Source organism: Taudactylus pleione, unplaced genomic scaffold (genome assembly GCF_031769625.1).
Source record: "Taudactylus pleione unplaced genomic scaffold, aTauple2 ptg000005l, whole genome shotgun sequence".
Taxonomy (NCBI): domain Eukaryota; kingdom Metazoa; phylum Chordata; class Amphibia; order Anura; family Myobatrachidae; genus Taudactylus; species Taudactylus pleione.
In genome coordinates this window covers 16,881,406-16,906,601 of record NW_028284408.1, presented here as the reverse complement: position 1 = coordinate 16,906,601, position 25,196 = coordinate 16,881,406, and the positions used below count along the sequence as shown (strand labels likewise).

General features: G+C 41.2%; 1 protein-coding gene across 2 annotated transcripts in view; it reads right to left on the bottom strand.

The window, feature by feature from the left end:
- The window catches only part of COG3 (component of oligomeric golgi complex 3), an 83,909-nt gene that overhangs the window by 7,643 nt on the left and 51,070 nt on the right, over positions 1-25,196 (bottom strand). For both annotated transcript variants that reach the window (XM_088442827.1, XM_088442837.1), the window contains exons 16-20: positions 21,859-21,948; positions 13,500-13,620; positions 10,237-10,325; positions 10,000-10,134; positions 1,065-1,140 (exon numbers count right to left, since the gene is read on the bottom strand). In XM_088442827.1, coding sequence (XP_088298953.1) covers positions 1,065-1,140; positions 10,000-10,134; positions 10,237-10,325; positions 13,500-13,620; positions 21,859-21,948 — 511 coding nt within the window. The remainder of the gene's footprint in view (positions 1-1,064; positions 1,141-9,999; positions 10,135-10,236; positions 10,326-13,499; positions 13,621-21,858; positions 21,949-25,196) is intronic.

Genomic DNA, 25,196 nt, shown 5'->3' with positions numbered 1-25,196 from the left:
TTCTCGCTTGTGTTTGCACTATAAACTTTAATTTGCTTCTAAAAAAAAAAAAAAAAAAAATTAATGTAACAAAAAAAATAATTTAAAATGGATAACTGGGAGTTCTGCCAGAGCAATATATTTTAATAAAGTTAGACTTTACATTTTACAATTAACAGGGCATCATTAATAATTTTTAGGAACAACTTTTAACTTATTTCCCTTTGTTCTGTAATGTTAAGAGATTGACAATAGAACAGTGAATCCTTTTGTTAAAAAAAAAAAAAAAAAAAACCTGACATAAGCTACAGAAGCCATTTGTAATCATTGTGTAGGAAGATGACTACTCCCAATCACAGTTGGGGGTCACTATAATTATCACACACACCCCCCACGAGTAAGTGTGGCTCTATAGCTGCATACAGACACAACGATTTTGTTACCAACGATTTTCTGTCAGATTTTTTTAAAGTGTAAAGAACACATTTTTTGAACTAAACACGATTTTTGCATATTCCCTTAATGAAAATCGTTCAGTTGGTCAGTCTGACTGAACTACAAACGTGAACGCACATGAACGATAATCGTTCATCGTTTTAACTCAAGTGAACGATTTTTACAACAATTGAACGATAAACGATATCGTTAACGATAATCGTTCAAAAAATCATTGCGTGTGTATGCAGCTTATGCCGTACATAGGGTAGCTTCTCAACGAGTCCAGGGCGACATCAGGCCACGAGGTGGGCGAGATGAAGTGTCATTGCAAAGGCAACTCGCAGCGAACTGAATGGAGACCCTTGGTATTAAACTCCTTGAATGAGAATCAGGCAAATAAACTCACTGATGGATTCTATTGTTATAAGGAATATATATAATGTGGATAGGTTACAGGATTCTGAAATAAATACGAGGTGGTTACTGTTAGCTCTAGGCTAGTGATCTCCGTGAGGTTCAATGCAATCTTATGCACTTCTAATCAATTATTTTACAGATTTAATTGCAGCATCTAAAAGCCATGTGTAGCACTACCATCAGCACACTTCTACATAGATACTGTATAGAAGGAATGATATGTCACAAACCTGGTTGTGCCCATGGCTGTTGTGATAAGCTGTACTTTGGGCCACCTTGGTTAGCCATCGTTTTCAGTGCGGTCACCTAAGCAAGAGACTAAATATTAGAAATCAATACTGGGCATGCAACGCTATGTCAGACTTGTAAATATGGCCAGTTAACCACTTGGAAAATGACCAGCTTTTAGAACTTAAGAAAACTAAACAGATTAAAGGACTGTAAAAGTAACAGCACTTAGTGTTTTGTGAGATATTCCATGTAACATGATTACGTCTGAATTTCTGTAAGTTTACATACATAATGGACATCTGATGCACAAAGCTGTATGGTGTTGGCAAAAGGGTTCTGAACATTTTAAGGCAGCACACTGCCCCCTGGTGCACACAGGATATGATTGCAACTATAAAATATGTAAATGTGATTTACTCAAATGTCAACGTTACTCTGATAATGCATTCAGCAGTATATTCACAGTTCTAGGATAATAAACTATACAGGAACACTGCATTCAGTAGTATATACACACACAGCAATATAATCTACTGCCCTGACAATTTCAATTTTATTTTAATCTGATAAAAAACAAACACCATGGATCTATAAATACATACTCCCTTATTTAAGGAAATCTTCAAAAATGTACACAATAAAAGGAACAACACGGCTGTAGTAGACAGATCTGTGCAATCTGTAATGTGCCCTAATTATGTAGAACAGAATAGGCTTGTGAGAATAATTCTGGCAAAATTCTAGATGCAGAAAATGAGGAGATCGTGGTCTCTGGCTGCAGCAGGGTAACGTTAGAGAAACTGGTCACACCTGATGGAGATCAAGTAATTCTATATATAGCCGCGCGGTGACGTTTTAACCGCAAAAGTTAGTGAATCATTTCACAAGAGATATTAAGGGTATTTGTAGCCTGGAAGACAGTCCATTAAACTCTGCAGGAGTTGTTCCTGCTGTCTAATGGAAGTGGCGAGGCGAGAACAGATGTTCTGTTTACAGAAGAAAAGCACTGATCAAATGCAGAACGCTCAGTACATCTACTATTTGTTCCTTAGTATTGCAAAACACCTTTCAATATGTCCAAACTAAAAATACTTGATTTACAACATGAGGTTGAAATATTTCAGCTCAATGTAATCCAAGTTTATGGAGATTCAAAGCACCAGATTTTGGTAAAAGCCGAGCATGACCTGATTAACAATTGGACGGATGGGGTACTTCCGGTGGGCGGACATCGTGATGGCCGCATTTTAACGATCTCTCCGTCTCAGCTCGAAAAAATCTGTCTTCATCGGTGACCAGATATACTTTTTTCACCTGCCACCCATCACAAATGCTGATTGAGGGTGAGAGCATTTAGATGACCCTAATATCGAGCTGATTGGACAACCGTATCCACCGGAGTCTGGTCGCAACTGCTTGGGCCGCATGGCGTGAGCCCTGTGAGGAGAGGTAACGCCCGAGTAGCCATACTTCTGCACTGTGCGGAGCCCTACCCTCTGGCTCACCATCATTCCTGTGCCTATTTACTCCCCTCCCTCCTGCGGACACATACACCGGCATCTGAGACCTCCTGGAGATCCCCCCCCTTCTTAATGGGTGTGTAGGGCCAGAGCGTGCCGTGATCCGGATAAGCGGTGATCTGTGAGGTGCGGGCGTCTTCTTACCAGCATACCGCTGAGGCTCTTATCCATGTCCTTCACAGTGAAGCCCTTTTCGGGGAGCCAAGACTGCTCAGCAACACAACCCGGGCGCGCCGCTGAGAGGGCGGGACGTGACCACGGGGGTGATCCATTCCTGTCTGCCTGTCGCCCTCCGTCTCCTCCTTACCTACCGCCTGGACTTCTCAGTGGATCACGGCTGCGAGGGATGACTGCATCCCCCTGCTGTCCCTTGAAGAGTGGGCTGTGCCGGGTGTAACGCTGCGGCGGTGGCTGCTGAGAGTTCAGAGTTTTGCTAAGCTTGTCCGGTCCCCCCTCCTTCTCCTACCCTCCTTCCCTGCCTGCCGCTTAGAGTGCTGGGGTGATACACGGCTGTGTCTGCCATCTATCAGTGAGGATACACAGCTGGGCTGTAGAGCACCTGATATCCCTATCCCTGCGCAGCCTATCTGACTGCCTGTGCCGCCGCCGCGGCTCCCAGTGACCGTGCCACTTGTCATCTCCAACCTGGTGATAACCAATTACTGACCAGCGTGCACTGGCAGAAGTGGTCCCTGTTGCCCCCATCCAGCTTATTCAAGGTCCACCAGCTGAACTCTCATTGCTGTGGTGGTGGTTCACGCGGTACAGATGTTTTATTTCTCTCTGCGTAATCCACATCACCTACCATCTCTCATCAGTTACATGGGTCTGTAGTTAATGGTTGTACATATTTCACAGTGTATCATTTCGTGTTTAACAGCACCACCTTGTGGTGTTTAGAGGGTAATGATTGCACACTCTCTTACTTTAGGTTATAATTGGATTGATGTCCCTCTCCTCATGGTATTCTAGACCTTACAATTTGTAGAACCAGATATTCCCACATATCTATCTAAATATTAGGTATTGTGCATTCATAAAAACCTAAAGTCGACTGATATTTTTATCAACCCAGCCCCTATCTTAGCCTCTTTCCAAAGAAAGCTTATTACTGCTCAGTTTGTGTTGATTACAGGATAATTATGTAGTCGCTTATCTCCCGTTGTCTTGATGTAACTAATTTGCATAGGAGTTCATTATTGTATTCATCTATAGTGTTACTTAAAAGCTGTATTTCTACTGGTCTGGAGCTACATGGTATGGACAGATTTCTATACACGCACACACAGCTACCCCAGAGAATGGGAAAACCTAACAAGGGAGGTAACAAATCCCAACAAAACAAAAACACCCTAACACATAACGTAACCTCAATGGAGGATTCTCAGCCTTCCCCTTCACAGGCTGATCCACTATCCCCTGTATCTGAAATGTCACAGGATGATCCTACAATCTTCCAACAAATGGATAAAAAATTGGATAACCTCCAAATATCTATAGATAAACAGATGGATACTATCCAGCTGTCCATAAATACAATCTTAACCAAACTAGAATCCAACACTAAAAGAATAATAGACCTGGAGCAACGCACTAGTGACAACAAAGATGCTCTACTGGTATTGCAGAATACCGTTGATCATAAAATCCAAGGTTATAGAGGACTTAAGTGACAAACTAGATGACCTGGAAAATCGCAATAGACGCAATAATCTGCGATTTCTGGGAATCCCTGAGTCGATAACAGGCCCAGACCTCAACGACTTACTTAGTGTAGATCTGGTGAGTGTAATACAGGTCCCCACTACTAATGGCATGATTGCTATTGAACGTTGTCACCGTATTGGCCCTGAACGTCAGTCTAAAAATAATCCCAGACAGCTGATAGCCAGATTTTTAGATTTTCATGATCAAGAAAAAAGATTATACGTGTTTACCGTAAGGTCTCCCCCCTGAAAATCCGTGATTTCACATTACTTAATTTCCAGGACTTCTCAGCCGCTGTTTCTCTTAAAAGAAGAGAATTTAGTCCGATCTGCAAATTCCTCTTTGAGAAGTCAAATTTGTTCTGCAATACCCAGCAAAATTGAGAGTTACGTTGGATGGCAAACCATTCACCTTTGACACTCCTCAGGCGGCAAGATCTCACTTCAATTTGCCAACTGATGGGCAAAACCGTTCTCCTAACGGCTGAACTAAGATATCCATCCTAGAGGTGGTATTTCATATTTTTTATATGTTGCATTGGGTCTAATACTCACAGGTTTACGAATTGATACACACTGAATAATCTGAGCGAAATGTTTGTTCCGTACCGCACAGTTTGCTGTACACTTTGTGCATATGTTTATACTTTATGTGTCCCCTTCCCTCCATCCTTTCCTCTCTTTCCATCTTTCTTTCCTGAACAGTGGAGCCGGGGGCGGCCCATACCTCCAGATGCAACCGGTTACTTTTCAATATGACCCAAACATTTGGAAGCCAATTCGTCCAGCATACTGGGACAGGACGATGGCTTTAATATTTAACCCATTACATATTGCAGGTCACACAAGGAGAGGGATTGGTTGATAACCAATTCTCCATCATTATTTGTTTACATCATAACTAATACGGTTTCGAAATTAAGATTTCTATCCTGGAACGTTGCAGGTGTAAACTCAGCCATAAAACGGAAAAAAGTGGTGACTCATATCAAATCCTTTAATCCAGATGTTGTATTGCTGCAGGAGACACATTGGGTTGATGGACCCTACGCCATAGGGATTGGTGAGTGTATAGCAGCTCCTTACACTCGAAAACAGAGGGGTGTGGCAATCTTGCTTAATAGACGATTGGAGTACAATGTTGTTAAATTATTGACCCTGAAGGGCGCTTTATCATACTTAATATAAATATTTTTGGCAAAATGTTCACCATACTCATCTATTATGCCCCTAATACGCCTAATTTCGATTTCTTTTTCAAAATTTCCATTCTATTAATGAAAATGGACACTCCCAACTTAATAGTTGGTGGCGACTTTAAATCTCATAATTGACCCATCCATAGACAGATCACCGGCTCTCTTGACACGACCTACTGGGCGGAGGGATGGAATACAACTACTCACCTCACATCACAACTTGGTGGATCCATGGAGAGTACTAAATTACAATAGTAGAGAATTAACATTCTTTTCACATGTACATAATGTCTTCACTAGGATAGATCATATTCTTGCTGCAGACACACTTCTTCCGAGACTACAAAACGCATATATTGGTAATATCCTTGTATCTGACCACGCACCCATATATTAAGACATTTCTCTGAGACTCCCACACAACAGTAATAAAAACTGGCGCTTCCCATCTTACTTCTACACAAAAGAAAATTTAAAAAAATATCTAAAAAATAAATGGGACTGCTATAACACCACTAACGACATACACCAAAATGATCCAGTTTTGTTTTGGTCTGCGGCTAAAGCCGTTATGCGAGGCCACATAATCACCTATATGTCACATAGAAATAAAGAACGAATAGAGAACATTCAAAAACTTAATCATAATCTCAGCGAAGCATATCAAATACTTGAATGATCCGTCAGACACACATAAGGACTCTTGCACACAACACAAAACGCTCATGGATACGTTCCTCTCCAACGAAGCTCAGCTGAAAGTATCTTACACTAAAAATAAATACTTTAGATGGGGTGAGAAGGCGGGTAAACTATTATGGTATATGGTTTGCCAACAATCTAAAAGGAAATTTATCTCCAAATTGAAAACCACTAGTGGTGTTATCACATCGCAATCAGACATGGCAAATAGCTTCCATTCCTTCTTTTCAGAATTATATCTAGCCAATCTTGACTCTCCCCAATTAGCTTCATCGTTGTTAGCGGAAGCACAATTACCTAAACTGACAGGATTACCATGGGAGCTTTTGGAATCGGATGTGACGGCTGAAGGGGTCCGGAGCACCATCCACTCACTCAAACTCAATAAAGCTCCAAGGCCAGATGGCTTTAGTGGCGAATACTATAAGCTCTTATGCAAAGAATTGACGCCTACTCTTACTTCTCTATTCCAGTACATCATTAAAGAAAGGGCAAATTACCCAGACTTTCTGAAGCCCATACTATATTGCTTCCAAAACCTAATTAAGAAGAAGAGGAACTGATGGGCTCCTACCATCCCATCACACTATTAAATCAGGACTTTAAATTGTTGCCAAAAATAACTGCCACTCGTCTACAAACATTGATGCCCTCTCTTTTAACCCATCACCAATTAGGCTTTACGAACTCGAGACACTCGGTCCTGGGTATTAGATCTGCCATCTCTGCCATTACTGCATCTAAGAACAGTAAAAACTCTAAAAATGTCTTGCTAAGCCATGACGCTGAAAAGGCCTTCGGCAAGATAGCCTGGCCACACCTCTACAGGGTGTTAGAAGAGAGAGCTTTTGGCCCTAAATTTGCCGGTTTGATCGGCTCCTTCTACTCCAATCCCACAACCAAACTAATCGTTAATAATCTAATAGGTGTTCCCAGTCCATCTTGCTAGGGGAACAAGACAGGGGTGTCCTTTATCCCCCCTCCTTCTTTTCAATTTAGCCCTGGACCCCTTGCTCCGTATTCTGCAAAACCTAGAAAATTTTAAAGGCATTCCCATGGGTACTAAATCTCTGAAGATTTTGGCATTTGCAGACGATTTATTCCTTTTTTTCTCTAACCCTGAAGATAGTATGAGGGAAGTCGTATCTAATTTCAGGTTTCTCTATTAACATCCAAAAGTCGATAGCCATGGCTCTATCCCCAGTCCATTGTCCCCGGTGGGCGGCTAGTCAATCTCCAATGGGCATATTCTTCCATCCCTTACTTAGGTATCCATTTGCCAAAAAACATTTCATTATTATACCCACTTAACATTACCAAAGTAATCTCAAAGATCACTGAGGAATTGAATAAATGGTAAAATCTACAGTTATCTTTTTTAGGTCGTGCACAACTTATTAAAATGATATCCTTTCCGAAGTTATTATACTTTATACAAGTTCTACCTATAGTCATAACCAATAAAGATGAAACAAATTTGAATGCCATTTTCCGCCGCTTTATATGGAACAACAATAAACCCAGAATCAGCCTAAAAATTCTTCAAAAAAACAAAAAAGAAGGAGGTATAAACTTCCCCCACATAGGTTTCTACAACCAGGCGGCCATTTGCCGATACATTAGAGATTTGATACATTCCAAAAATCATTACGCCAATTCTGAATTGGAACAACAGTTCATACCTGACATCAACCTGGTAGCCTTCCTCCATATGGCGAAAAAAAGACATCCCACTTATAGTGACAGAAAAGCCACTGCTAATGTCTACTAGAATAGTGTGGTTTAAATTGAGGAAATCTTGGAATTTAAATCCATCCCACTCCCTGTTTTTGCCGCTGTGTGGGAACCCAGCTTTTCAAATGGCAGTTCTAATTATCCCTTCTGCTCCTGGTCTAGATCAGGGCTTTCTTCTCTTAGATGCATTATGGATATCTCATGTCGAAAACCATTACCTTTCCAAAATACGATAGAAAAATTTGGTTTCCTCAACAATTACACTTTTGCCTATTTTCAATTACAGCACTATTATGCAATTACGACTTTACACAATCTATCGAGTGATGACTGGACTAACAATTTGGACCCATCATTTCTTAAACCAGACCAAGCAGACAAAATAATATCCCATTTCTACTCATTGGAAAGGTCGCCTTGCTTCTCTAAACCACATCGCACGGGCATATCGACATGGCAGGAAACGTTTCCACACCTTCAAGTAAAGTGCATTATAGCCACTCTCTCCTATTCTTTTAATATTTTACCGGCAACCAAATATAGGGAAATGATATACAAAATATTTTATAGGGGCTACCTCTCCTCATCTCGAGCGAATGTGGTTGGTTTGTTGGATTCAGCCTCCTGCCCCAAATGTGGCCAATCCCCCGCTACACTTCTTCACGGTCTCTGGAATTGTTCCCCAATCCAGTTATTTTGGTCTCAAATTACCAACTATATAAATCACCATTTTACCCAATTGTTTAGATTAACTCCTGAATGGGCAGTTCTGGGCTTTTTAACTTCAGATCACCACCCACCTCTAGATAACAGGAAAATCCTCACCATAATTTCCAATGTGGCCCGTAAGGGTATTCTGCAGCAATGGATATCCACATAACCCCCTTCCTTTAAATTATTTGAGGAAAAGCTGTTCTTTATTTTTAAAATGGACTGGACAGAGGCTTCTCTTCGGAAGGAAATTCGAGTTAAACATTTTTTAACTCTGGAGACATTAGAGACATGGTATCTAGATGCTTTGATACAACACAATGGATGCAGTCACATGCAGGCCTTCACCGACGCCCTGCACTAGTCCAGATACATACTTTTCCTTTATTTATTTTTTTTGTGTTGTGTGATTGGTTGTTGGGGGTTGGGTGCCCCCCGTGCTCTGGTTCTGCTGCTTCCCCTTTCGCTCCCCCCCCCATCCTTCTCCTTATTTCTCTGTTTCAATTCTTTTTCCTCTTTACACTCGTCCCTCATACTTTAAAGATTGATTTACTTTAATCTCTTCAATTTTTGTTTTCAATAAAAATAAAATACGAGACTTGTCTATTTTTGTAGGGCATATCTCCGGGAACACTATGGCATTCATATCTGTTATATTATACTACCTTATGCTATTTGGCAATTCTGATTCAAAATTGATCGTTTCTTTTGTACATTCTATTATACTATGATTCAACTACTAAATGATTGCTCGCTTATAATTCACAAACTGTGATATGTGTAGTTGTTTGATGTTATACCAACATTGTTATTAACTTCAATTCTATGCTCAGTGTGTTTCTGTATGCACTTTGATTGTATGTTTATATCAGAATCTTTGTCTCAATAAAAATATTATAAATTGTGTTATTGTATGATTGAAATATATTATATGTAATATCAGTTTAAATTGTGATGTTTTTCTATGCTCTGAAAGTTTGAAAAAAAAAAAAAAAAAACCATTGAATATAAAGAGAAAAAAAAAAACAATTGGACGGATGGGACCACAGCTCCAGGCCTCCACATAAAATTAGGCCTATCATTAAGATAGCACGAGGATGACCAGCCGCCCCGGTAGCCACATGGTCAGCCGTAAATCATAAGTATTAAAACTGTATTTCTACTTTCATCCCAAAATGATGCAAATTTTTTTACTTTTACACACTTAGGGAGACATTGGGGCTGTAGTGAGTTTTCACATTCATTAGGCACTAGCCACACCCACACAACACTAGCCCCGCTGCTCACAATAGGCCCTTGATCATTTTCAGCTGCAGACCCATGTGGTCCTTAATCCTGACCTGGAGCCAAGCGTAAATTTACCTTTGTCATGAAATCCTCTAACGGGTCAACAAAAATCTTGCTTTGCTGCTGAATGAACTGCTCACAAGAGGTCTTGAGGTGACGATCAACATCTTTTTTAGAGTCAAGGTAATGTTCTTTTATTTCAGGTGTTCCCTGAAGAGAAAAATCACAAACGCTCTACAGTTCTAGCCACATGCCCAGGAAAGAACAGTGATATATTGCACTGTACAATTGAAGTGAGTTGCTACAAGTTACCTGGAGAAGGAACTCGAGAATTGCATTGTTGCTGTTTAGTCTGAAAAATCGCGGCACGGTCTTTGGGTGGAGAATTTTAAATGCAGCATCTAGAAATCACAGAATGAGTACAGTGCCATGACCAACATGCTTTCCACAATAATATGTAAAGGACAGTGGTTCCCAAACTTTTTTGTATCACGGCGCCCTAGAGTATCAGCAGTGTTTTTACGGCACCCCCTAAGCCAAAAGTTTGTTATTGAGAAATTCAGAAAAAAAAATAGTGAAGTAGATTGTGCTCCTGTCATCCTTAGGGTCAATTATGTGGTGGTGGACAGGTTTGCACTTCTGTTTGTCCACCTTACATTGACCATAAAGAATTTGATTTTGTGCTGGACCACCAACCTGAGGCACCTCCTGCAAGTGTCCCGAGGCATCCCAGGGTGCCGCGGCGAACAGTTTGGGAACCACTGGTATAGGACAATGGAGAGCACCATTATTTGAGCTGAGACAATAGCCATGAGCATGCAGCCAATTAATTCACTAGGAAATGGGCACATCACTGAAGTACAAACCTTGTCAGCATGGCTATATTTTAATATTGGCTCAGCCCACAAATGGCATGCTCCGCTGTGTGTACACTAAATGTCTCATCTACTTTACACTTTTACACTTTCAAATGCCATTCAAACAACACTTTAAAAAGCAATAGCCTAAATCACAGGTTCTCAAACTCGGTCCTCAGGACCTCACAGAGGTCACTTTATCCAGGTCACCCAGCAGGTGCACCGGTGTACTCATTACTCACTGACACATTTTAAAAGATCCACAGGTGGAGCTAATTATTTCACTTGTGATTCTGTGAGGAGACCTGGAAAACATGCACTGTTTGGGGTCCTGAGGACAGAGTTTGAGAACCTGTGGCCTAAATTACAAAACAGTCTTACTATGCAAAAATCCTCATAGCTCTGTAGCCAAGCCCAAGCTTCTGGGAAAAGAATTTAAAAACAAAATTCTTGTTTATTGTCTCCTCCCCTTCCCAGTATATTGGTAAAGCTAAAAATGGTCAATGTGATCTTGTGACTTTTTGTTCAATCTTCTTGATGGGTCCTTCTACATGTGGCTGCATTAGACAGGAGAAATATCACCTACATCGCCTTTCCAATAGATTCCCAATTCACATCTGACCCAGCCCATGCAACAATTTACCCAGCAGCCCATGCACAATTTACCCAGCCCATGCATTTCATAGCCCAGATCTTAAGATCAGTGGAAGCTACAAGTCTTATATTGTGCTACTAACAATAGTTCCTTCATGTCCTGCTATGCTGGTGTACTGAACTGCATAAGTAAGAACCCCTAGAACATATGATCTCCTGCATATAAAATAAAGAACAAATATCAGAGTTTTCATTTTTGTCTTGCGAAGAGTTATTGAACTCCAAAAGCCACAGTGTTACTCACCCTTTTATATCCGCTTTTCAATTACATATTGGTTGACACAGAAATGTGCCCATTTGGGAAAGATTTGAGCCACTTCTTCTGTCAACCAAGTAAAAACACCAAAAAGGACATATTTACCTCATGACCCCAGCAAAAGAACTATAGTAAGGGTTTCAGTGATGTTCAAGTGCAATAAAAGGTATAGTTCTGGTTAATTGAGTGATATGAGAGGATTAATATACTGTCAGCTGTAAAGGAGGGAAGCTCAACAGGAACATGCAGCAAGCGGTTAATCCTCTGTATAAAAAGAACTCCCAACCCTGTAACTAATTATAGTAGTGGTCTGTACACAGTCCTCTAAACAAAGGTGTACACTAGATAAAAGTCTATATGCACAGGAAGCAGAAATGTATTTTGAACAAACCATAACCTACAATTGTGTTTTGATTCTTAAAAAAAAAAAAAAAAATGATTTAAAAACTCAGTGTACTTCCGTTAGTCCCTAAGCATATTATATTGTTTAAAAAAGAAAAAATAAATAATTAAGAATATATACCTTTCAATTCTGACAAGCAGCTTTACAAAGATGTGACTACTAATGTATTAAAATGATTACATATTGCTGGATATGCAATGAAGTATCCCAGATCAGCCACTATATCTTAGGTGTCCAACATTTTGCTATGGTTAATGGCATGCATGAGAACTCTCATGTAAGTACAGCAAACATGAAACTGAATGTATATCACAACATAATAGTGCATTTTTAGGATACAATACGGAACATGCTGTTACTGACATTGATTTCTCACTTTAGATTATTTACAAAAAGTAGCCATTTATATTTGAATGTAAGCAAACTCTCTCCCTTTCCAAAACAGCATTTTGGTGGTGGTCCCAAAACTCAGGTCTTCGAAGAGGCCCCATTGGCGGTAAGGACCATCGACCACCTTCCTTTCTAAGTAAAACTAATAGTTGAGGTTCCAATTCAAAGATTAAAAGTGGGAGACACCATTAATCCTGGTTACACATGTTATTTTAGTAGCATGATGCCTAAACGTTATCATGCACATTGTTGTAATTAAAGCTCTCTTCTTCTTATCTTGATTTTTACTACAGTGTTCGCCTAGCGGTAGCTGGGCAATATGGACTTAATTTACAATCCGCAAATCATTTTACAGTTTGTGTTGGATTTCTACCACAGGTACTGTATAGGGAAGAGTGGTGCCTCAGATGCTGATAAATGACAATTGTGCTGGCATTGTAATGTTGGCAGTTGCACGTCAACAAAAGCTGTAGAACTGACAACAATGTTTAAACTTTTCTAAGCCATGTGGCTTTACAAACCTGATGTAACATGCAAAAATGTAATGGTGCATACACACGGTCAGATTTGTCAGATGAACGATTTTTACAATAATTTGAAGGATTTCATCAACAATTGAACGATTTCTGACAGTATTAAAATGAATGAAATAGTTAATCTGACTGCAAACACAGATGTCAGATCGTTATGCGACATGCGGGAACGTGCATCGTTCGTCGATGCATACCCTACAAGTCAAAGATATGAACGATTTTTACAATCGTTATCGTCAATATCTGAAACAAAATCTGACCGTGTGTATGCAGCATTAGAAAGATGAGGTTCTTCCTTGGTTAAGCAGAAGCATATTAGAACAATTCCCTAGTAAACAAACAACAACAAGTATGCAATCACTCAAGCTTCATGCAAAATATTGCAGGTGAACATAAATAAACCGATCTGAACATGTAGTAGGTGATCAGAGCAGAACAGGTCCACATCCTGTCCGGCTTTGGCCAAACCACAGTAAAAATACCTCTCGTTTTCTTGAGGTCCAGGGAAATTTCCTTTATGGTGAATTCAGTATGAAAAGGAGCAATCTGCTCGCGCAGGATTAGAAGATGTTTGATCAGGAAGAGCTGTCCATCCACTGGCGTCTAAATCACAAATGTACATACGTAAGCAATTATAAAACATATACTATACATAATAGCTTCAAATATTTAGTTAAACAAGTATATTAATCCAGGTAATGGAATAGCAAACAATGTTAATAAAGGTGGGTAGGGTACAATATAAATGATTTGCTTAGATAGCCTCATAGTCATTACCAAGCAGTGTCTAAACACTGCCCCTAATGTGCATAAGTATGAACTTCATCCTAACTGGAAAAGTCTATCCTTGGGTATACAACAAGTAGGGGTCATGTAGGGAGTCCCAGAGACTCTTCTTACTGCAAGCCAATCACATCAGCTCAACCATGTAATAACCCAGCCAGCCAGAGATGCTCCGCTAATCAGATGACTGTCATTGTGCAGCAGGGCTGCAAGGGAAGTAGTTCAAGCCATCCGACATTTCCGGTGGATTAAAAGAAGATTTCCTTTCTAATGCAGGAAGATACTACTAGGTTAATTTCAATGGGGTATCTACATATAGTGCAATCCCTGGAACCCCAGTTAAATGAATAACAGAAGCCCCAGGCAACCTGACTTGTGGTTTGGACGCATTTGTAGCAACAGTGCATGTCAAACACAGAGCATTTCCAGGTTTGTGTTCACATGCACCAGTGGACAATGGCCCTTATGCGGACCATAACAAACAAAGTAATTTGCTCAAAAGAGTTATTTTTGGGGAATTGGCAATCGGTCTAATTAAGCATCCAAGTAAATCTTACAGATGTGTCCTCATACATCTAACCTCAGTACACCATGCAGCACGACTTGCCTGTCGTGAGGGAGCCATCAGGTCCCAGGCTACTTTGCTAGCTTCGGGGGGTCGTTTTTGGCAGAAAATGTGTCTGTCACAATACAATGTGCCTAGGATGCACTAACAGACTGTGCAGATTCTTTTGATTTGTGACACCTGTATATCTGTGTGCACCTGAGTCTTGTATATGAACCACAACGGAACTTATGGAGCATACACACGGTCAGATTTGTCAGATGAATGATTGAACGATTTTACCAAAGTTTTGAACGATTTGACCAAAGTTTTGAACGATTTGAACGATTTTTGACTGCATTAAAATGAATGGAATCGTCCAAGTCTGACTGCAAACACATCAGATATCAGATATCGTTATCTGACAAACGGGAACGCGCATCGTTCATCGTCCAGGTATGTCAGATATGTCAGATTTTCCTTCAGATATGAACGACTGAAGGATTTTTAAATCGTTATCGTTCAGATCTGAAGGAAAAATCTGACCGTGTGTATGCACCATTAGAGTATGAAGAGCTGCGGTCACTACATTGTAGCACTTTGTATACAGATACTGGGACTCAGTCACGTACAGATATACAAGTGTTGCATATCAAATTAATCAGCACTATCTGCTAGTGCGTCTTAGCCGCATCGCGACTTAGACATATTTGGTAAATAAAAAGACGCCCAGTGCTAGCAGTCTGACAGGACATGACACAACGAGAGGGGCTTTTTAACACGACTGCAGCAAACATGTGCAAGGACACATCTGTACATTGGTCTTTCAATTCCCTTATCTCTTAATTGAATAAATATATTTTATAATAATTGGAATAAAATAAAAATGAATTAATTCCATCATAGTTCCATTTAAACACTTAGGACAACCTAAATAATCTTTTTGTTCTCTAGAGAATAGGAGAGCAGAGTGCATTTTACTGAAGATCTAATAAAATGATATGACCAGAAGGGAAGGAACAGATAAAGAAGAAAAAACCTGGGGAGACCTTTAGAGATAACCAAAAGACGACAATAATTCTCTGCCTCAGCATTGATAGATACAATGTAAACGAGATCTAAAGATAGTAAAAGCAACTAATGTAGCAGCTAAGAGTAGATCCATTTTAGCATTGATCATTTAGTACTGCCTTAAATATTTAGTCTAGTAATGCAGATACTCCCCCAGGTGTTCCCTTTGGGATTTGAAAACATAGGAATGTTACATTATCAACGAATGGAACTGTTTAACCACTTAACTGACAATTTTTTCCCCCAAAATACATTGATTTTCTTTAATTTAATAAAGTTTCAAATGTATTTTTAAAATTATATTTAAAAATTGTATTTAAAAAATATATACATAGGGGGTGTTTTGCAACCCCCCTCCATGTCCATAGGTCTCCATTGTACAAATAGCCCAACTCCCCCAGAGGCAAAATCAAAAGATCCACAGCATTATCACCCCCCTACTGGTAATAGATCCCAGTGGCAGATCCCACGCCCTGACCACCATGAGCCTCCACTGTATTAATGACCCCTTCTTCATGAGACACTCTATATGCAACTGTATATTTTTTAATATCCCCCCCCCCCCCCCCCCAAGGCAATAAAAAAACCTTTTTGTGGGGGCATAACCCACCACTACCCATCCCCCAGGGCCAAAAGATGACATCCCCCCTTCCCCCAACTACCCCACTGTGGCATGACCCTACGTTATTGCAGAGCGTGGAGCAGGGAGGACTGATCACCAGTCCATCCTGCTGCAGCTGATCTCTGCACACACGGAGATCAGCATATTTATGCTCCTTGCACTATTGGTTTAGGAGCATCTGCCCCAGAGTCCTATTTGCACAGCATTCTGGGGAGTGATTTTTGGAGTGATATCTGTGGTCACACACCGTGACATCACTGTCAGGGATCCAGAGCATGAGTTCCCTTCTACACACTCATAACAGAGGGACACAGCGGGACCGGATGATTCCAAGCCAGCTGAAGCCCCGCTGGCTGCGGTCGCATCCCATGGGGTATATGTAATAGGCTGTTCACTGCAGGCTTCGGTGAGTCTCATGCGAGACTACGCGATGTGTAGCAGTCATTTAACAGACAAAATCAACCTGGTTTTGCCTTTAAAATGACTGCTACTTTAAAACATTGGACAGGACTCGCCGATGCCTGCAGTCGGCAGCCTATTACATATACCCCCACGCATTTGTATCAGGTAAGTGGTTATAGGTGTATGCTCCCAACAGACTTTAGCTAAACTGGAGCAATCTTTTTTTTTTTTTTTTTTTCCTTAAATGGACAGTTTTTAGCAATACCTAAAAGATCAACATAAAACTTAACTATACTGTTTAAATCAATTTAAAACCTAAATTATACACCATGTTTATGGCACATCTGAAGGGTTGTTTTGACCATGTACTTTGACCCACTGATCTGTCAGAGAATGATATGGATATTGTGTGACATTCGGGACGGAAAAGGAGAAGGTGAAATCGTATAATGGCCCAGTCATATATAATATGACTCGACTGGCTGGAACACTAAGGACGCTGAAACGTCCCTAGGGCAGCAATGCACACAATGTTACAGTGTCTAAACTGACAGTATTCCATGGGGAAATTTACTAGATTTATGCAGTGTGAAAATAAAGATGTATTAATTTAGAAAATGCTAAACCGTTTTGCTCCTGCCATTCATCTGTTAAAATGAGACATTACAAGACTCGCGTTACATGCAAGATTTAAATGAAATTTTAATAAATAAAAATAAATTGAACAACACATTGTTCAACACAGTGTAAAAAATATGACAACAAAAACATACACACCACATTGTAATTTAGAACGTGGTAATCCTCCAAGCACTAATTGTGAATGATGTGCCACATATAACATTAGCTTTTACAAGAACAAAACATATGCTACCATGGTAAAGGAAGATATAGTGATAATACAAGTCAACTGATGAGAATATTTTGTGGCTTAAAGTCTCCTTGAAAAACTTCTTTTGCATGATCTAATAAGTAATGATCAATCTAATAATTAATGGTCACAGGCAACAGGACTAAAGGCGCATTACACATGGCGTTATACTCGGTTTCCTAGCATTTGAAAAAAAAAAAAAAACATTTTTTTTTGTTTATAGTGTAACCATAGGCAACCGCTACTACTCTAACTACAGATGTGTCCTCATACATCATTGCTGCAGTCGTGCAAAACCGCCCCTCTCGGCGTGCCAGGTTCCATGCTACTCTGCTAGCGCCAGGCATCCTTTTTGCAAATAATGTGATGCGACTAGAACGCACCAGGAGACAGTGCTGATTAATTTGATATGAGACACTTGTATATGTGTGTGTGTGAGTGAGTCTCTGAATCTATATACGAAGTGCTGCGATGCAGTGGCCGAGCCTTTTTACCACGCTGAATTCCGTTGTGCTTCATATACAGACTCAGCCGCACACAGATATACACGTGTTGCATACTCAATAAACTAGTTAGAAACTCAATAAACTGTCGCTTAGAGTCGCATGGGACCTTACAGCTCACTCGCACCAGACATCTTGCTCCGCATGGCGTATCAAGGCTAAATGTATGAGGACACATCTGTTGTATTGTGGTAGAATAGTGTTCTATTTTTTTGTATTTATTGTGATTAGACATACAGGTTAAGTCTCCCATATCCAAATATTCCGAAATACGGAATATTTTTAGCATGACTGAGATAATGAAACCTTTGCTTTCTGATGGTTCAATGCACACAAACTTTGTTTAAAGCACAAATTATTAAAAATATAGTATAAAATAACCTTCAGGCTGTGTGTATAAGGTGTATATGAAACAAATGAATTTCATGTATGTACACAAACTTTGTTTGATGCACAAAATTATTAAAAATATAGTATAATATTACCTTCAGGCTATGTGTATAAGGTGTATATAAAACATAAATGCATCCTGTGTTTAGATTTGGGTCCCATTCCAAAAATATTTCATTATTTTATGCAAATATTCCAACATACGGAATATTCCGATATCCAAAATACCCCTGGTCCCAAGCATTTTGTATATGGGAGACTCAACCTGTATTAGAGAAGCCTAACTGTGAGATCATCATAGCTAGTAACAAATGCATTCAAGTTTGTCATGTGGTTTTACTAGCTCTAAAAACACTAAAGCTACAGTGGATATGTGGGCTACACAGATAAATTCAATAAATTCAGTTAATCTAGTTAGGTTATTCACTAGAAGAATGCAATAGATAAAAAAATAATAATATATATATATATATATATATATATATATATATATATATACACACAAAAAGGGTGATACGCACTTAAAAATAATAGAAGAGTATGACCTTAGTGAAGTAATAAGAGTTACAATAACAGGCGTAAATAGTATGTAAATATTTTAAGACTATATTTGAACATTACACGGGCACACAAATTCTTCAAAATACATATCTAAAAGAAGCCAAAATAAACTAAACTCACTGCTTAAGACAAATAACTATGCCACGTTTATAGTAATTTTGGCTCTAAAAGATCACTAATGTATTGAAGACTATGGGCTGAGGTGGAGTTGAACACAAGCCTATTTGCAGAGCGCATCTTGCACGCTTCTGCACTGCGCATGCTCTGGAACCATGCTTACGCAGCTACGTGCAATGCTGAACTCTACGCGTTTCAATAAAACCTCCACTTGCTGCTGAAGGGGCGGTCTCCTGTAAGCAGAGTTTCACAGGCATTGCAGGTTGAGAGTTGTGCAGTAGTGTAAATACTTAATTTCAGACGTATATTTTGCACCAGGGATAGGGCTGATGTAATTGACCTCATTTAATGATAACGGCTGTGAAACTAAGCACATGGATAGGAGCGGTTGGTCACAGAAGTGTTTGGCTGAGCATACAGGCTTTTAGTTCTGTGCATGCAATGTGGGAACAGTCACAGCCGTCTTGTGTTCATCTCTGCATCAGGATGGTATTAAATACTATTTGAAAAGCTGTTGGCAGCTCCACTCATTATTAAACTCCCAAAGTTGGCAGCAGTGATTTTTGTACAGTTTCATAAATATTGAAAATCAAACTGAATTTTATAAAGTAAGATCTCTGAATGTACGTGCGCAGAAAAGCTGAAAATGAAAAGTAATTGTTTATGAAATATAAGAAAATTTGTAGCCGCTGCTTGAAAGACAGGTAAGCGAGCGTAGGATGATGAATGGCCGAGCAGTAATTGCATTTGATGAGTGCGAGGGAGCATGGCTTCAAATTGATGCACTTAGCTTGGTCTCACAGCTCAGAGACCTCACAGTCAGAAGAAATCCCTTGTATCTGACAATCTGCAGCTAACAGATTCAGACGTCTTCCTCAGGCAGAACAAATTCTGAGATCATGTTTATTCATCTAGCACAAGCCGTGAGAGGGCAGCAGGTATTTCATTCTACTATTTCACCCTCCAAGTGCTTGAGACAACCAGATTGTATGCCAGAAACAATACATTGACACTTTATAGTCATAATGCTTTAAAAGTTTAAACAGTCACATGGGAACACCTACACATAATTTCCTAAACATATTAGAAATTGAAAGGTTATTTTTGGATCCGAAGGAAAAAGTGGCATACACGTAGAAGTGGATGTGAGAAGGAAATGTGGCAGACAAGGGAGAGGTACCACGCTAAGAAAAGTGGCAGCAGACAGATGGTGAAACAAAACACTATAGACACAAAAGGTGTTGTGGGATGAAAAAGTGGCAAAAATAGGAGCAGAAAGAGGAGCATGGGGAGCACAGACAAAGAAATGTGGCAGAATAGGGTGGGTAGTGGGTGGGTTTCATCACAGGATGGGTAACGGTCATGAGGGGGAAGTTACAGACACAAGTTGAAAGGTCACAAAAGGAAAAAGTGACAGACAAGGAGAGGGTTCACAGGGAAAAAGTGACAGACACAAGTAAAAAGGTCAGAGGGGGGAAAAGTGACAGACACAAGGCAAGAGGTCACGGGGGGAAAAGTGACAGACACAAGGCAAGAGGTCACGGGGGGAAAAGTGACAGACACAAGGCAAGAGGTCACGGGGGGAAAAGTGACAGACACAAGGCAAGAGGTCACGGGGGGAAAAGTGACAGACACAAGGCAAGAGGTCACGGGGGGAAAAGTGACAGACACAAGGCAAGAGGTTACGGGGGGAAAAGTGACAGACACAAGGCAAGAGGTTACGGGGGGAAAAGTGACAGACACAAGGCAAGAGGTTACGGGGGAAAAGTGACAGACACAAGGCAAGAGGTTACGGGGGAAAAGTGACAGACACAAGGCAAGAGGTTACGGGGGGAAAAGTGACAGACACAAGGCAAGAGGTCACGGGGGAAAAGTGACAGACACAAGGCAAGAGGTCACGGGGGAAAAGTGACAGACACAAGGCAAGAGGTTACGGGGGGAAAAGTGACAGACACAAGGCAAGAGGTTACGGGGGGAAAAGTAACTGACACAAGGCAAGAGGTTACGTGGGAAAAGTGGATGAGATGACAGTAAAACAATTGCAGACATGGGATGAGGGATGTAGGGCAAAGTAATGAACACATGAAGACGTTGGAGGAATGTAGCGCATACTGGGGCAGATATAAGAGAAAGTGACAGACACAGAAAAAAGGCACTGAAGAGTAAAAGAAGGTGTGACCAGGGAAGAGTATTTCCCCATGCTCTTTACCATTCCTCATCGGATTCATTACTCTGTGACACTACATTCATAACTTCACCAATGTTATACAGAATGCCTTTTGTATGAAAATATACATAAGATATATTATAGTGCCTCACCAAACGCCATCATTTTCCATGTGTATAAATCATATTGGCCTATAAACACTTACCAATCGGCCGCTGGATACGTCTGGCCAGACATCACAACTAGGCGAGCATTTAAATTTTCACAGCTAGTTGTGATGTGAGTAATGACACACAGGCAGATTTACCAATAAATCGGCAAGCTATATCAGCATCGGCTGTGCTGCAAGGCCGACCTGATAGGTCTGTGAATGACGCTGTTCACAGACCTAACGTCTGTACACACGGGCAGATGCACTTAGCAATATGTGGTTCATCAGCTGTACGGATATATCGTATGTGTATCCAGCTTTATAAACTTTTTTTTTATTGCCGATCAAAAGAAAAAAAAGGTCTGCAAAGCCACTGACCTACATCTGTACAACAGAAATGGCAATGTTTAGCATAGGGAATTTGTAATCTAAGTCTGGCTTTCAGCAAACTGCAGTTCTAATCTTTCAAGTGACATGTAACAGTTTGGTCAATGCAAACACACAGCTATTACACTACAAGACCAAAGGACATTAAGGGCACCCAAAAGTATGTCTCATTTGTTGTAAGTGCTTTCATATCGGTGTACTGAAAATAAAGTTCTGGCTGCTATATGTTAAGCAAAACAAAATAATGGAAACCGTATAGCAATTTATCTGACCTTGTTTTTTGAAATGGCATCTGAAGCATTTAACAAGGATTGAATGCATGCTGACAGTGCTTCTTGAGATAGACCTTGGAACACTGCCCTCTAGAGGAAAAAGAATATGGAGATTATGCAGTCACTCAGAACCCTGGATCTGGACCAAAAGGTACAAAACACATTGTTAGACAGGACATGGAAAGTAGTCTCCATGAATAGTCGTTAACATAAACGCTTCCTCACCATGTGCCAAAAAATATTCGTTTTTTTAATGGTTCCACAACTAATCTGGTATGAATAAATTCACTTGGCAAAACTATTTTTTGTTTTGACCAAATGGCATATATAATCTTATACCCATTAATGAAATATACAGCATTTTTTTTTCCTACATGAGTTTGGGAACACAAATTTTTTTATTCCAGGTGATTCATCACATTAAGAAAATGAGAGTTATGGTAAAACTTACCTTTGTTAACTCTCTTTCTTCGAAAAATATAGGGTCCACAGCGAAACCTTGGGGTGTAGGTGGTGGTTGAGGACCGGGCACCATGCAGTTAAAGCTTTCAGCTCCCAGGATGCATCAGTCCATTCCCCTATACCCTGCCACCGAGTCAGAGGCACCTCAGTTTGTGACAAGCCAAAGATCAGAGGAGGAGAAGAGAAAAGGAAGACTGGTACACACAAGAATCACACTCTCCTGTAGAAGGAGACGGGAAACCGGTGACCAGAAACATAGCCCATGTGAAGCCAGGTGCCCCGTGGACCCTATGGACTTCGAAGAAAGAGTTAACAAAGGTAAGTTTTATCATAGCTCTTATTTTCTTCTTCAGGGTCAATAGGGCTCCACAGTGAGACCTTGGGGTTGTCTCAAAGCTGTTATTCAAGAGTGGGGATGCTCCTGCGCTGAGAGGCAAATCTGGCGTCCAAATGAAGCATCCTGAGAGGCAAATGTAACGAAGGCATAGAACCTCAGAAAGGTATGAACAGAGGACCACGTGCCCCCCTTACAGGAAGCTCTGCCTGCGTGTAAGCCTGTGAGATAGTCATGCAAAGCCATCTAGCAATGTCTGTTTGTTAGCTGGCCATCCCTGTTTGTGAAATCCATAGAGCACAATATATGGAGTCCGATTTTCGAAGAGAACTGGTACGGTCCACGTAGATCCTGAGGGCACCGACCACATCCAAGGAGGCCTCACGTACTGATAGGTCTGGTGATTGAAAGGCCAGAACTACAATTTCCTCATTAATGTGGAAACGAGGAACAACTTTTGGAAGGAAAACCAGTGCGAGTCCGAAGCACACCCTTGTCCTGATGGAATATCAGAAATGGGGAGCGACAGGAGAGCGCCCGAAAATCTGACACCCTTCTGGCGGAAGCCAATGCCAGAAGAAAGTCTTCCCTGTGAGCAACTTGAGTTCCACAGATTCCAGGGGTTAAAACGGAGGACTACTGACAAATCCCATGGAGCCACTGGAGGGACAAAGGGAGGTTGTATATGCAGGACACCCTAGACGAAGGTGTGGACATCCGGTAGTGGAGCAAGTCTTACCTTTTGGTCCAGAACCAAATGGATAGAGCAGAGACATGGACTTTCAGCGAGGCAAGGCGGAGTCCAAGGTCCAATCCAGCTTGAAGGAAGGCCAGGACTGTGGAAATCCTAAACAATTGAGGGTCGTAGCTTCTGGTACAACACCATTGGAAATATGTATGCCACACTCTGTGGTAGATCAGAGCAGAGGCTTTCTTACGCGCTCTGAGCATAGTCTGGACCACATAACTAGAGAATCCTTTGGACCTCAGGAGGGATGTCTCAAGAGCCACGCCGTCAAAGACACACGACCCAGGTCCGGGTAAGGGCAATGACCCTGAGACAACAGGTGCGGACAATGAGGCAGCAGGAATGGAGTGTCGATGGAGAGACTCAGAAGATCTGCATACCAATGACTTCTGGGCCAAGCTGGAGCCACCAGCAGGACAGTGCCTCTGTCTTGTTTCAACTTCCAAAGAACTCAAGGAAGAAGGGAGACTGGAGGGAATAGGTTTGCAAACTGGAAGGTCTACTTCACTGACAATGCGTCTATGAAGTTCTGGACCCGTAAACCGGCAGTTGGTTATTGTGTCGGAAGGCCATGAGGTCCACCTTTGGTAGGCCCATCTGTTCACTAGGAGTTGACAAACCTCTGGGTGAAGAAACCATTCCCTGGTATGCACGTCGTGACGGCTGAGGAAGTCTGCTTCCCAATTGAGAACTCCCGGAATGAACACCGCAGAGATGGCCGGGAGGTGACCCTCGGCCCATGTCAGAATGTTTGACAATTCGGTCATTGCTGCCCGACTTCGAGTGCCTCCTTGATGGTTGATGTAAGCCACTGTTGTAGCATTGTCGGACTGTACAGGTTTTCCTTGAAGTATGTCATGGGCCAGTATGAGGGCCCTGTAGTCAGCTGGAAGTTCCAATATGTTGATTGGCAGGGTTGATTTGACTGATGCCCAATGGCCCTGAAAGTAGCGTTGACCGGTCACACTGCGCCCCAGCCCCGATAACTGGCGTCCGTTGTTAGGAGTACCCAGTCCGGGATCCAAAAGGGGCGACCCTTGGTTAGATGAGATGTCTGTAGCCACCAAGATAGGGACAGACGAACCTCTGGAGAAAGCACCATTGTCTGAGCTCTGATGGGGCAACCCATTCCGCCTGGAGAGGATTAGCCTTTGCAAATGCGTGGAGTGGAACTGAGCATACTGCACCATATCGAAGGTAGATACCATGGATCCCAGAACCTGCATTGCTGAGTGGACTGGCACTCGGCGACTGTTGAGGAATCTTCGCACTCGTAGTTGAAGTGTGGAGATCTTGTCTGATGTCAGAAAGATTCTCTGATCCTGAGAACCTAACACGGCTCCTGGACGAATCATTCTTTGTGAAGGATTCAGGGAGGACTTTTTCCAGTTGATTAACCATCCGTGCTTATGAAGAAAAGTGATGGTAAGCTGCAGATGGTGTTGAAGCACCTCTGGGGTTCCTGCTAAGAGCAGGAGGTCATCCAGATATGGTAGCAGTTGGACACCCTGACCACGTAGGTGGGCCGCCATGATAGCCATAATTTTGGAAAATATCCGTGGAGCTGTGGATAGTCCAAAGGGCAGAGCCTGAAATTGGAAGTGTTGCTGTAGTATAGAAAACTGAAGATATCGCTGATGAGAGGGCGCTATAGGTACATGTAGGTAAGCGTCCTGAATATCCAGAGATACCTTAAAGTCCCTAGGCTCCATACCTAGGATGAAGGAGCGTAGGGCTTCCATCCTGAACCTGGGTACCCTGAGGAATTTGTTCAGGGATTTGAGGTTGAGGATA